General features: G+C 32.3%; 1 protein-coding gene across 1 annotated transcript; it reads right to left on the bottom strand.

Moving 5' to 3' along the window:
* Nucleotides 1-3,957: 3,957 nt before the first annotated feature.
* Nucleotides 3,958-6,098, bottom strand: LOC149171865 (cysteine-rich repeat secretory protein 38-like). The gene is made up of 3 exons (XM_089427615.1): nucleotides 5,039-6,098; nucleotides 4,822-4,949; nucleotides 3,958-4,379 (listed from the first exon to the last, which is right to left on the bottom strand). Exons 1-3 carry the CDS (start codon nucleotides 6,021-6,023, stop codon nucleotides 4,329-4,331), a joined length of 1,164 nt encoding a protein of 387 aa, XP_089283741.1. The 5' UTR covers nucleotides 6,024-6,098; the 3' UTR covers nucleotides 3,958-4,328.
* Between the last annotated feature and the right edge of the window lie 8,131 nt (nucleotides 6,099-14,229).

The raw sequence follows: 14,229 nt of genomic DNA, 5'->3' as shown, positions 1-14,229 counted from the left end.
CATTAATTTTAGTGTAGATGGTGATTTCTAATCCTATTTGGTTGTTTGCACTAGATCCATTGATTTTAGTGTATATGTTGATTTCTAATGATATTTGATTGCTTGCACTAGATGCATTGATTTTAATGTAGATTATTTCTAATCCTATTTGATTGCTTGCACTCGACGCATTGATTTGCAATAATATTTGATTGCTTTCACTAGATATGTTAATTTCAATTGAGATGATTTCTAATCCTATTTTATTGCTTGCACTAAATGCATTGATTTCAGTGTAGATGGTGATTTATAATCCTATTTGATTACTTGCATTAAATGCATTAATTTTAGTGTATATGTTGGTTTATAATCCTATTTGCTTACTTGCAATATATCCATTGATTTCAGTGTAGATGTTGGTTTATAATCCTATTTTCTTACTTGCACTAGATACATTGATTTGAGTGTAGATGTTGATTTCTAATCCTATTTGATTGCTCAGATTAGATGCATTGAATTTAGTGTAAATGTTGTTTTCTAATCTTATTTTATTTCTTGCATTAGATGCATTTATTTCAGTGTACATGTTGATTTTTGATTTGATGTAATTGGATGTATGATGGTACATTAATTTTAAAGTGATTGGATTAAGATTGTGCATTGATTTAAGTGTAATCACAAACAATTATTGATAGTGTACATTGATTTTTGTGTTATAGTAATTCAACCTATTAATATTGGAGAGAAAGAGAGACAAGGTATGATGTTTACTACAATAGCTCAAGCTAAAGATTTAAATGGTTTACGATTTAACCTTTCCTTTTCATATAATCAATATGAAAACATGACAATCGATATGAAAAGATGACAAAAGTAACAAGGGTGAGAATAAGAATAGTAGAAGAAAATAGTTTGAGACTAATCAAAATGCATACTATTTGTAATTGACTATATTCTTATTATTCACATTTTCTATCATTGAACACTATTACATTGTCACTTGACATTTAAAATTTGTATTTCATCATTTTTCATCATTAAAGTTATTAACAATATTTATCATCTCAACAAATTGAGGTAACTAAGAAAATTTAAAATTAAAATGACCAAATTAAGATGACACATATTTAGCATATTTAAAATGACTATATTAATATTAAATTAATTTACATATTATTCATAAAATTAATCATATGTTCGTTAGATTTTCTTTGGCTACACACGACTGAAACTAGCCTAGATCCATCTTAACTCCAGATCTATTAAGCACCGAGAGGGATCAAATCTCTCGAGGTGCAAACCTTTCCTCAAGTTTTGCACTCAAAAAATATGTTTGCGCCTTGAGAGATTTGATCCCTCTCGACGCTTGATAGATCCGAAGTTAAGATGGATCTAGGCTGGTAGCTTTCCATTGAGAACATTATTATTGTCAGGGACTCCAAATCTGTCATAAACTGGGTTAAGGGTTGTTCCTCCTTGAATGTTCCTTTATTCCACTAGTTTCAGTAGGTTCTGCATCTGAGGGATTCTTTCGTCCATATATCTTTTTCCCATGTCTATCGGGAACCAGATTTTGTGGCTGACTATCTTTCAAAGCGCGGTGTTTCCTTGGCGCGAGGTTTTTTTCATCTCATCTTCCTCATCAACAGCGTGGTCCATTCATCTGGTGTCTCCCCTACCCTTTGATTGGTTATGGTTTTTTTGCCTCTCATCTTTCACTTCCTAGATATGTCTTTCAATTTGTTGGCCTTGGGCCATTATGACAGTGGTTTTTTCCTTCTTTTGGTATCCATGAGGGTTGTATTACGTGATTTCGGCGGAGTAATGTCTTGGTTCACATTTTGTTACATTCTGGGCCCTCATTCCTGGGTGGTATCTTCTCAGTCTGTTTGGTTTTGTTTTGGGTTCCAAGTTATTTTGACTTATGTAATTACTTTTATTTAATGAAAGTTGATAGTTTATTTTTTTTGAAAAAGCCTAATATTAACCCCAACCATCCTTTTCCAAACTCCTTATTCTCTAATTTAGTGACCCTAATAAACCTATTGTGATTTACCTATAACTCTATTGTGCTTCCTAAGAACTACTATTGTCACATAAAAGACTAACATGTCACCATTAACATTTAAACCAAAATGAGAAAGTGATCAACCAAATCAAATATACTTAACTTGAACGTTGATGTGAACATTGGTTAGCATGGCATTTTATACCATCATATATAACCATTTTAAAGGTTTTTTTTGCATGCTTAACACTATTTTTTTTGACATTTTTTCATAGATAATAGTTGTTATAGTTCATTTAACAGAATCACGGGTATCTTAGTTTTCCCACAATGTCAGAAAGTTTTTAATTTACCAAGCGTCTTAGAAAAGTTTGTGCTTAAGAAAGTTAATTGTTTTGATTCTACATCGTCTTCTTCTAACATTGTAAATAAAAATACTCCATTCTATTCAAATTCAAAAGTGATTGCAATTCTCTATAAAATTCCATTACTATCTATCAAATATTCAATAATTAACTTCATATATTTACAATTCTATATAATAAAATTACTAATATTATTAAAAGTATTATCACAATTATATATCCTCATGAAATTTTTTGTCTTTTCTTTATGAAATAAAATATTAAATTTATGACCCTTAATATTATTATAAAAAATTTAAAATAAGATAATTTTTTTTATATATCTTAATTTTCCAATCAAAATTATTTTTACAACACTAAGAATACAAAGAAAAAAAATAAATATATTCAACATTAAAGTCAATGCACTGCATGAAAATAATTGTTAAAGTAACCCAAAATCAGGACAACTAAATTTATAAAATTCCCCCAAAAAATTTAAAAGAATTTCTTTAAATGCACTAAGCCCTTAATAATATCAAATATTGCTTTATCAATTTTGCTAATTTAATTATATAATACTTTTATCACTAAAATCATAATAACTCTTTACTTGATATTAAAATATAAATCTAACATTCCAAAATATATTAACTTAACTTTATCGTGCAGTCTAATTAATAGAAAAAATCATTTTTTAAGAATTTCTCTAGTTAATTTTGTTGTATATATTTTTTAAAATCATATGTTTAAATCGTTTAATTTGCAAATATCTAGTTCCTCAAGGTCTTTCAGGATGTTAAAACTATTTTATACATTCGAAAGTATATTTTAAACAACAGAAAATCACAATGTTTCTAGAAATAGTATTGTCGGATTCTGGCCAAAATCTATTAATTAGAATATATCTAACATTAAGAATAACATAATCATATAAATTAAATGGTTGATAAATGCAATTAAGAATAAAAAAAACTTACATATAAATTAACAAAATTAAGAATAATAAAAAACTTACATATAAATTAACAAAAAAAATCATATAAATGAACTTCATATAACTTTATTTTAAATTATCATTATTATTAATTATAAAAATAAAAATTATCATTATTATTAATTATAAAAATAATAAAAATAATTAATATATGAATTAAATTTATATACATTTAAAAAAGGTGCAACCAGATTCTTAACCTTGGAAATTCACCATACTTCAAATTTCTTATTCACATGACATTTTTTAATTAATTAATTTAATTAAATAATAAAAAAAGATAACTATATTTGAGATATATCTTGATAAATCTCAATCTTTAATATAAAAATATGCTAGAAATATTTCATCAAAATTAAATCTCTACAATCCACTTAATAACTATTATTAATTAAATTAAAATTGTGAAAATTTTATTCTAAAATAAACAGTCTCAAGTGCATAGACATAATTAAAAAACTCATTAATCTATAAGTTTTCAATATCAACTGAACCAGATATACTTCAAAATACAATAAACAGGCGCGAAATTAATATTTATATATAGAATTCCATAATCTTCTTCAAATCTACAATTCTACATTAAAAAAAATCTCAAAATAAAAAATAAAAACATTATAACAAAGTGGTACAGGAAGAATAAAAACTTCAGTAACTAATTCTTATATATTAATAAATATATTAAATAAAACTTCGATGTCTTGATATTTTACAAACTGACTTACGGACCTTACATTAAAACATTAACTGAAACCTTTCTCTTATTTGTACTGCAGATTTTGCATCACCTAGGTACCAAATCACCCATGGAAGCAGTGGTGTTAGATGCTGGAGTGTGAGACTATGACACAGGAGAAGTCACAAAGGCAGGCTTTGAATCAGTTGAAAGCATATTCAAACAGACCGTGTACACAAAAGTTGGGATTCTGCCTGTGTACACAAAAGACCAATCTATGCAATTCGGCGCTTGTTTCTCATCTCACATTTCAAGCTAATCCCACTATGATGTTGTAACGCTTCTGCCCATCATGCCGGCTACGTTGGTTTGCGTCTGCATATGTGCATGACAATAATTATAAGTTTTCTTGATAAATTAATGGAAGTCAGTCACCGAATAAGATTTTATCAAGGCTCTTATTGGGGAGGTACTCTTAAACGAGCAACCTTTCTAATCCGGTATTATGTTAAATTTTGAATACAAGTTTAACTTCATTTAGAAATTCCTTCCTTCCATGGATGTGAAGGACATTTTATTCACAACTATTTCTTTTCCATCCTCGTTAGTTCCATTGAATGATTTAAACAAAAAAAAAATCTAATGCAACTTTTGTAAAGTAATTAAGCTTAATTTGCTTCCCGCAATACACTCGTTTTGAGGCTACTAATCTACATCCAACGCTCACTGGTGCGATGAGACCAGCCTGTATTATTACTATAATTTAAGGTTCTGAACAATGAAAACTAGTACAAACTTTCTTAGCCTCATATGTTACCTTGTATGCAGGACCAAAGCCTTCCTCTCCGAGCTTGTTGTCATCATGAAAGTTATTCGTGTTACCTCGTAATGTTTCCATCTTAAATACCATATGTCCATCAGGATTGGTTGCTGTGTTTTCCTCATCTGTATCATGAAAATACAAAGTTACCTTTTGAACAAGCAAAAATTGCACTCAATAACAAGCAATACCCAAGAGTTGTTAATATAAATACCTTCATAGCCTTTTCCGAGTGTGGCGGATTTCAGTCTCTTCCCAGTTGCAAACATGCATGCCATGAGTACCAGAGCCAACCCCCCCACAACACCTAAAATTAAAACTGTGTGTGTGCCTTTGTGTGAAGACTTGCCCTCATCTGCTTTATTAGCTACCCCCTGCGTACTGTTCAGTGCAAACGTGGCCGAATTAAAAAAAGGATATATTCCATAACGGAGTATGCAGCTTTGACTCCAATACTGAATTCCTGCACCCGTGTCAGAAGTGAACATTTTACTGATTGAGTATGACAGGCACCTTCTGCAATCAGGAGTAGAGAGATCTCTGGTGCACTGAACCAGACCGTAAATCGTTTGGGACGCCGAATCCAGAGCTGTAGACAAAGCAGAGCGTTTCGTTTCGCTTGCTGCTTCAATTGACAATTTCTCTAACAGATTCTGTGCAGTACCTTCAAAGTCAGGCGGGACAAACACAACCGAGTTTCCGAAGGCCTCAACGTAATTAGACCCCAAATCTGTATCCAGTTGTCCGATGAAATTATAGTTTCCATAGCGTAAGAAGCACTGAAAAGGCCAGATACTACCGCTAACGGCAGTCCCACAGTCTTGTCGAATGTTAGTGGTTGCAAATTGCCAACAACTGAAGCACTGGTCGGCTGTCATGTCTTCCCTGCATTGGAGGAGGCCATATATTCTGTTAGGACTTTGGCCATACACAGATATATTAAACCCAGTTTTGTTGCCCCCTTCAGCAAGACGATGGAAAACTATGTTCAGATTTTTCTCAAACGTACTGCCTTCTGTATAGTTACCGCCGCCGCATTTAGTTGTGGTTCCGTTGCAAATCTGTCCATGAAGTGTAATATTGATGAACGTTGGAAGAAGAATAATTAAGTAGAATAGCGTAATACTTTGGCCCATCCAGCGAGACCGTGCAGAATCCCTTCCATGGAAATACATCTTCGTTACAACTCTGATCGTCATCGAACAGTGGAGAGCCTGCACAGATGTTCTCCACAGAGCATACCGCCAATTCTAAAAAAGTTATTGTGTTGTGCACAGTAAGAACAATGCAGTTAGAGAGCCCTTATCCACATACCTGCTTGGCAAACACATATCCACTCAATTTTCAATTCAAAGTCACTTTTAAAAATGATAGATTATGAATTACACCTACTAGTCTCAGACTAAAAGACAAAACTGCTTTAGCTAAAATTATTTATTTGAGTTTATTCTGATAATAGATTTAGTTTGATAATAGATTTAGTTTAATAATTTTGTTTAGTGGGAAAAAGTTAAAATGGTTTTGAAATAGTTAAAACTTTTTAGTAATTTTATTTCAATTTGTTTTGATTATAAATTAAAGAATTTTAATTAAATTTTTTATAAAGGTTTATTTTTATTATTTAATTGTGATAAAATTATTAGATTAATTATAATTTATAATAATTAATTTTTAGGATATACATGGATAGTTGAAATAGAGGATTAATATATATAATAGAGACATTGTGGTTTAATCATCAAGACATAAATGGATCGCTGAAATAGAAAACTGATATATATAGTAGAGATGCAATGGCTAATCTCTACATCTCTTGAGAAACGTTAGATCAGCTATATTTTTCGAAATCCTTAATCGCGAACTAACTTTGTTGGCCATTTCCTTTGTGTGTCAAGATAAAATCAAAGAATGCAGGCTTCTTTATTCATAATTTATACCAAAAATATTTGGGATCAAATCACATATATTTTTATGGAGATTCATTCACCATTTAATTTATATTATTTGAAATAGTTTAATAATTTTACTTGAATTTTTATTACAAATTTTCTAATAATAAAATAAAATTACAAAATCAACTTTAACTAACTTTTTATTCCAATCCTTCAATTTAATAAATTTGTAATAAACAACAAATTTATTAAACTAAAAGTCAAACAATCTAATAATTTTGGATGACCTCATTCCAATTGCAAATTCAATGAATTTATAACAAGCAATAATCTTATTAAACTACTAGTCAAACAACACCTAACTTTATCAAACAACCCCTTACCAATCTATTACTCAAATTTTAGATGAGCTTATTTCTAGAATCTAATAATTTTGGATGACGTCATTCCAAATGCAAATTCAATGAATTTATAATAAGCAATAATCTTATTAAACTACTAGTCAAACAACACCTAACTCTATCACACAACCCCTTATTAATTTATTATTCAAATTTTACATGAACTTATTTCTAGAATATAGAAAAAAAACAGTAATTTTATTCCAGTAACAATCTAATAATTAATAATTGATTAATCTATCTAATCAAACAAATTAATAATTAGTACATCTATATAAATTAAATATTAAATATTTACTTAAATTAAAAATATATTAATTAATTAATAAGTCATTTGATTATTTATTAAATATCTACTTAAATCGAAAATATATTATTTAATTAATAAATCATTTTGGTTATAATAAAATTCGATAAAAACATTTATTAACACAAAACGAAAAACAAACTATTGGCTTAACTTTGTTTCGTTTCATACTGATCGCATACACAGAATCTAATTGCACAAACTTAATCATATACAGTCAAAGGCAACTACATAACACTAGCAATTGCCCCAAAAGGTGCAAATAGAGGCCGATAAAAATGTTAAATTGAAAGAATTGTATTTTGGTTCAAAATAATAAATATTATAATAATTCAATCATTCAAACTAAACCTAGTCAATAAATTGCCCAAAGTGAAATAAATCCTTAATCAAAATTATGCAAATTATTATTTTTAGTTTCTACCATTCCATTACAGCTCTAGCACATATATAAAGATACACAAAGTAAAGTATTGAAACATGAATATATTCTCATAATAACTTTGGGTTGGAGATACTGCCATAATTTGACAGCAAGAAATCAATCAACAATATATTCTCATAATCACTCTGGGTTGGAGATACCGCTACCTCTATTCGATGTTCCTAAAGCAAAATTCCTGCACATTCCACACTATCAGTATAATTTATTATATTCACAATAGCCCCAAGCAACTTCTTAAAATCTCAATTCACAACTCCAACAACATAATACTTTTCCTAAACATTTCCTTGAATGAAAAGATACATCCTCCCAAGGTATGTCCAAAGAATGACAAATGAATAGCACTGAATAGTTTCAAATATATATCAAGCCACTAGGCCCACTACTTTAGCCATCTTTACAGTCAACTATGAGAACACTAACCTAACAATAGTTGATCATACAACTCAAAAAAATGAAAATAATGTTCATGCTAAATTCTCATAATTTTTATCTTTTACTTTTTGTTAAAAACTCCCCAGAATAGGACAAATGCAAGTTTCATAATCATTAACTTGTAAGATTGGTCACAAGTTTATTTGATGCATAGTCCAGAGGGTTATAGGGGTCTTTACACTGGGCGACACCGTCATGCACATGGCATCTAGCCATGGACAACGAAGGTGATCTTTAGAACAGAAAGTCTTGATTTAACACTGCCACTTTGATAGTGACAATGTGATCATCCAGTGAAAGAAGAACCAGATCATGCCAAGAGGGGTGACCACGGTTTAATTAAAATGTAATTACATACCCAATTAGAAAGTTCCACCTACTCTATGCCTACGGTATTCCTGAGATGAGAAAGCATGAAATTGGTTATAGATCGAGAATCCACGGGCATCACTCTGGGTTGGAGATACCACATCTATTCTATGTTTCTAAAGAAAAATTCCTGCACATTCCAAACTATCAGTATAATTTATTATATCCACAATAGCCCCAAGAAACTTCTTAAAATCTCAATTCACAACTCCAGCGACATAATACTTTTCCTAAACATTTCCTTGAATGAAAATATATATCCGCCCAAGGTATGTCCAAAGTATGAAAAATGAACAACACCGAATAATTTCAAATATATATCAAAGCAATATAAACATAGCAAGCCACTAAGCCCAGTACTTTAACCATCTTTACAGTCAACTATGAGAACACTCACCTAACAATAGTTGATCATACAACTCAAAAAAATGAAAATAATGCTCATGCTAAATTCTCATAATTTTGATCTTTTACTTTTCTTTTTCTCCCACCTTCATGTATAACACAATAACAATCATATGATTGACATAAAGCTCTCTCTGCAACTTAGTCATCCCCAATAATTAACTACTGGAAATTTTGAAAAAATAATTAGACAACTAACGTCATGCTTTGATTTGGGAAAATATTGATAACTACTTTTCTAATCACGTTGAAGAAAATCAAATCATTCATCAACCATTGTAAGAAATTTGACACAAAATATCTTAATATTTACTCAAAATCAAAGGTTTTCTTTTCATTTTCTTCTTATTTTCTTAATCCGTCAACTCCAAAGATAACCTGATAGGACAAAAGTTGATCCTACACTAGCCACAATTTGTTTTAATGTAGCGAAAATCCCTTGGAGAAAATACTCAAATGCTCTCAACAATTACTCAAAAGCTAACGAATGCTCTCACAGTAATAGCAATTGCCACCACTGGGCACACAGCTTTTCAGAAACCACTCTAGACAATATCCATTGTCAGCCCACCATCACAAATCAGTGTCTTCATTTCAAAAGTTTGGATTTAAATTAAATATCTACTCAGGCAGTCTACATTGGATGGTAGTCATCTACAACCACATCCATGAACTTTCGTCCTAGAGAACGAGCGTACCTGAATTGAAATCAAAAGAAGAGAAAAAAATGCACGACTTAAAATTCAACCTGCAACGGTTTATGGCATTGTCGTGCTAACATAGAGTTTGGAATGCAGGACACTTCATCTCCTTCAGCATTTCCTCTTCCTCCTATTTAACAAATGGCAATTCTTCTTTTCTTTCCACTTTTTTTTTCCATCAATTTTCTCTTACAGCAGACAAGCCAAAGGTTTACCCAAAAACCCATTCTCTCTTAAATATACCCTTTTGGTACGAGTTTTGACTCGCATTTTTTCATTTTCTATTGCAGAACTTTTTGAGAATGTTTATATTTTTATCTTTTGACTATATTAAGGAGATCATAGACGAAGAATTGTGAACAACCCTCAACTTGCTTGTTGACACACTCCACTCACTCCTGGTATTTTGCCTTACTAATGGCTATAATAAAAAAAATCCATTCATAACCCAACTGATTCTTTCGTTTCAACAAAAACCCCAGTGTTGTGGATGTTCCTAGTTCATCCTCCATATGAAGAACCATGTGAAAGGAAAAAATCATAATCTGGATGTTTCACCTGATGTAATTTCAACCATTGATCAGCTGACTGAAACAAAGAGTTAACCTGCTATCGTTCACAGTTGCCATTAGTACTCCACACTATCCCCTTCAACTTGTAAGAAGCTAGACCAAATACTGGTAAAGATATCTTTGGAGAACCCCCAGAACAGGGAAAATTTTAAGAACCCCCCTAAATTTATATGTATAATAAATGGGTGAACCTCCATGGTATATAGGAAAAATGGAAGGCGATTTTATCAATAATATAATATGTATATATAATTTTTTAGCGAATCTCTCACCAGGCATGGCGAATCTTTTACTTAATTATAAAATCTTGTAAGACCTTGGCGAGTCTTTCACTAAATAATAAAACTTTGTAAGGTCCTAGTGAATCTTAGCATTGTGAACTCTTAGAGAATTTTTTGAAAAAGTATACAACCATATATGACAAGAGCTACATTATGGAAATATCACTGTTTTTTTTCACATTTCCATGACATGGAACTTGTTTATAAAATTATAAAAAATCCAACCAAGTCCCTTATAATATGCAGGTAAGCTTATAACAAAGTCTAATACATCTACTATGCTTGTCTTCATTCAAGTGTCATAGCTGCTATACTTAACACTGTGAATCACAACTCTCTCAGAACTCAACTCTATAGTGTAATTAAAACCTCTGGAAATTGAATCTGACAACTCTATAAAAAGGATTAGTGAAATAGAAGCTTTTGTGAATGAGCCCACTAATTATCACTGCTAAAAAATCAATCTAGACTATGAAGTCTTCCATCTTGATCACAATCGTGCTCAAGATCAAGGGAGTGCGACCACCTAGCCTGACAGAATGGCCATCATAGCTTCCAATAATCAACAACCACCTTACAAGGACATCCTAGCTCATGTCTCATGAATTTTATTCATCAATTTTAACAGATATAAATCTTATAAAGATAATATTAGAATCCTCTCCGGATTCACTGTTAATACAAGGGTAAAGGAAATTTTCTAGCTTAAGGCACTAGCCAATCCCGACTTTGGTATTTGTGACCCCTTTGTGGAGATGCACCTACCCTACCCCATTGGGTTTCTGCCTTGTAACATAGTTCAAGGATCACAAGACTTTCCAATCTTCCTACTCCATTAGACACACTTTATATGCTATACATAGTGAATGGAAAAGAAGCATTGTAGAACACACAATTTCATAGAAGGAAGAAAAATCTTAGCCAGTTCAATATCAAAATCTTAACCACTGATTAATAAAGAATAAAAAGTAATGTAATGAAATGATAGTTAGTAATAGTCCAATTCACAACTGAAGATGTGTCACAAATACGAGGGGGCATCTCCTCCAAATCACAAAAGTGCTCCAGGTTAAAATCTAGCATTATTGGAAGCTTAATGTTCGACTGGTTGTTATTGAACCCAGACATTTTTCCATTCTTCACTAAAAGCTTAAAGATAGCTTCTTTAAGTTCTACATGACTTTACTATGCTCTTGACGTGGGGGCACATGCAGGCTCTCCAAGTGAATAGTCTTAAACTAAGTGAAGATAAGGCCGATAGATCATTTGTTGTGGATCTCTTTAACCCATAATTGAATACTATGTCTCTCTTGAACCCATAATTGAATACTATTAGGACTTTCAAATTTTTCATGGAACTCAAAAATGTTGGAAGAAAGTATTTGCTTCCAAAAAGAGTAAAACTAAAGCCTCTGCTTGAGGACAATTGATGTCACACCACTAACACTTCTCCACGGAATCTATATAGGTAAACCACAAATCCAGAATTCAATTAGAATATTTTGTTTATTGAATACACAAATGTGATGCCCCTAGTAAAGCGATAGTGTTTTAAATTAAAGGCAGTAAATTTAACTGTTTGACTATGGTTATGTTTGGTGAAATTGAGTAATTATTATTGTTACTACTGTTTAAATTAATTATGTTGTTAAATTGTTGTTTTGTTGCTCCTAATTGCTGTTGAAAGAAAACAGTTTGACAATGGCTGTAGTGCCTCCTCATGAGAGGAGGATTAAAATTAAAATATGACAGTTGTCAAAAAAGGAATAAAAAAACCTAACTACCTTCTGGAAACGGTTGAGACTCTCGTAGGGGGAGGAAAAAGGAAAGAAAAAAAACACACACTACGTCTGGTGATGACCAGATAGTGGAGGCCGTGAGCCAGAAGATGGAAAAAAACGCTAAGTCTGGTAATGACCAAATAGCGAGGCTCAGTGAGCTGTATCCTGGCAAAGAACGCTAAGTCTGGTAATGACCAGATAGCGCATATTTGGGAAGCAGAAGTCTTCCTAGAACCGCTACGTCTGGTAGTGACCAGATAGCGCAGGTCTGGCAGCGCCAGAAGGCTTGCAGACAACAAGGGTCTTGCAGGAGTGCTTGGGGGTGGAAGGTCGAGGAGGACCCTCCTAAGGTCGGGAGGTTGACAAGCGCATTAGAGAGGTTTGCCCTCTGTTCAGGTATGAAATAACTGAGGAATTAATAGATTTGGTTTACACTGTTACATTTGCTAAACTCTAATGTCTTTGGAAAACAGAGGATTGTAATTTGTATTTAGGAAAGAATTCTGAATTAATATAGGCAACAAAAGGTTTGATAAGTGTAAATCCGTAAATCATTCAAGATTGAATCCTCTGTGTAGTTGCCGTAAAACAGAGATAAGAATCAAACCCAGGCTCATAGTTTCCAGAATACATCTTCGTAAATATAGGCAACAGTTGAATAAACATGGCCATATGTAATATATAGAACAACATCTGGAACTAAGCCGAAAACAATGTATATATATATAAATTCTCATAGTCTTTACAGATTAGAAAAACAACATAATGATAAGAGCAAGTAAATGCATGCATATGCAGGGCTAAACTCCTAAAAGATTGTCGTAAGGCCTCTTTCTTTACTGGTGTAGCCTCAGGAAAAGGACAATACGAAAGTGGAGCAAACCTCAGAGTTAATGTGGCTAGTAAGGACTAGCGTCCATGCAACAAATATATCTCAGACTGTAATAGATGTTCGGAATAGTCATGGAATAACTCTGTAAATGAAAGGCCATAACCTGTGTGAGTAGGGTAGGGTTTGCCAGAGAGGGTTTCCAAATTATAACTGGCAGCCTTCATTCAACAAAACAGATAACAACAAACAAACCCTGGAAATAGTTCCAAGTATCGAAACCTTGCAAGGGAGTCTATGAAACAGGTAAAGCACTTAATCATTTCCACAGCTAATTACGGGAGCTCCAATACTCAGACCAAGATTATATATAGAAACCAAACTATCTTCATAACCATTTAACGATAAAACATTACTGCGAAGAGAAAATACAATTTATTATCCTGGCAAAGGAGGAATAAATATCAATCATAAAACTATAGCATTATGTGAATAGCCACAATGGGAATAACCCTCGGTTTTGTAACAAAATACACATTTAGAAGTCTGATAATAGGCGCAACCCAGCTAGGGCTCTGTCGCCAGAACTGTTCTGAGTAGAACTAAATACATTATAGAGAAACAAGAGTGGGCTTGCAGCTTTATACAAAAATAAAAATAAAAACAACTAGTAAGACTCCATGATTTAAGCATAGCTCGGGCAAGCTTGCCAAGAAGGAAACCAGCTCGGTCCTTCTTCCAGATTCATTCTTCTACCCCTTAAATCTATTGTGACAGGTGCCTCTTACCCAGAAAGCAATTTGAGCGATGGAGTCTGTGCCGGTCGCCCACCTGGATGCTGGTCATGATACCATAGCCTAGCACCTGTGACAGAGGAGTCACCCAAAACTTAGTAAGAGCAAGAATATTAATGAAAATCTGTAACCAAGACAACAATTACCCAAGGAAAAGGGAGTGCAGGTTACCATGACCACTGTCGGTAGGCAG

This window comes from Pinus tabuliformis, chromosome 4_2, assembly GCF_031772625.1.
Source record: "Pinus tabuliformis cultivar Carrire ecotype Pingquan chromosome 4_2, CPIR1, whole genome shotgun sequence".
In the NCBI taxonomy this organism is placed as follows: Eukaryota; Viridiplantae; Streptophyta; class Pinopsida; order Pinales; family Pinaceae; genus Pinus; species Pinus tabuliformis.
Note: the sequence above shows the minus strand (reverse complement) of the source record. Positions and strands in the feature narration are given on the sequence as shown.

What these genes read in the sequence shown, in the direction of transcription:
- LOC149171865 (XM_089427615.1), bottom strand. Translation starts at nt 6,023, where the DNA reads ATGACGATCAGAGTTGTAACGAAGATGTATTTCCATGGAAGGGATTCT. An exon ending in ACTCGGAAAAGGCTATGAAG is followed by an intron (nt 4,950 to 5,038) that starts GTATTTATATTA and finishes TTCATGATACAG; the next exon opens with ATGAGGAAAACACAGCAACC. An exon ending in GCTTTGGTCCTGCATACAAG is followed by an intron (nt 4,380 to 4,821) that starts GTAACATATGAG and finishes GCACATATGCAG; the next exon opens with ACGCAAACCAACGTAGCCGG.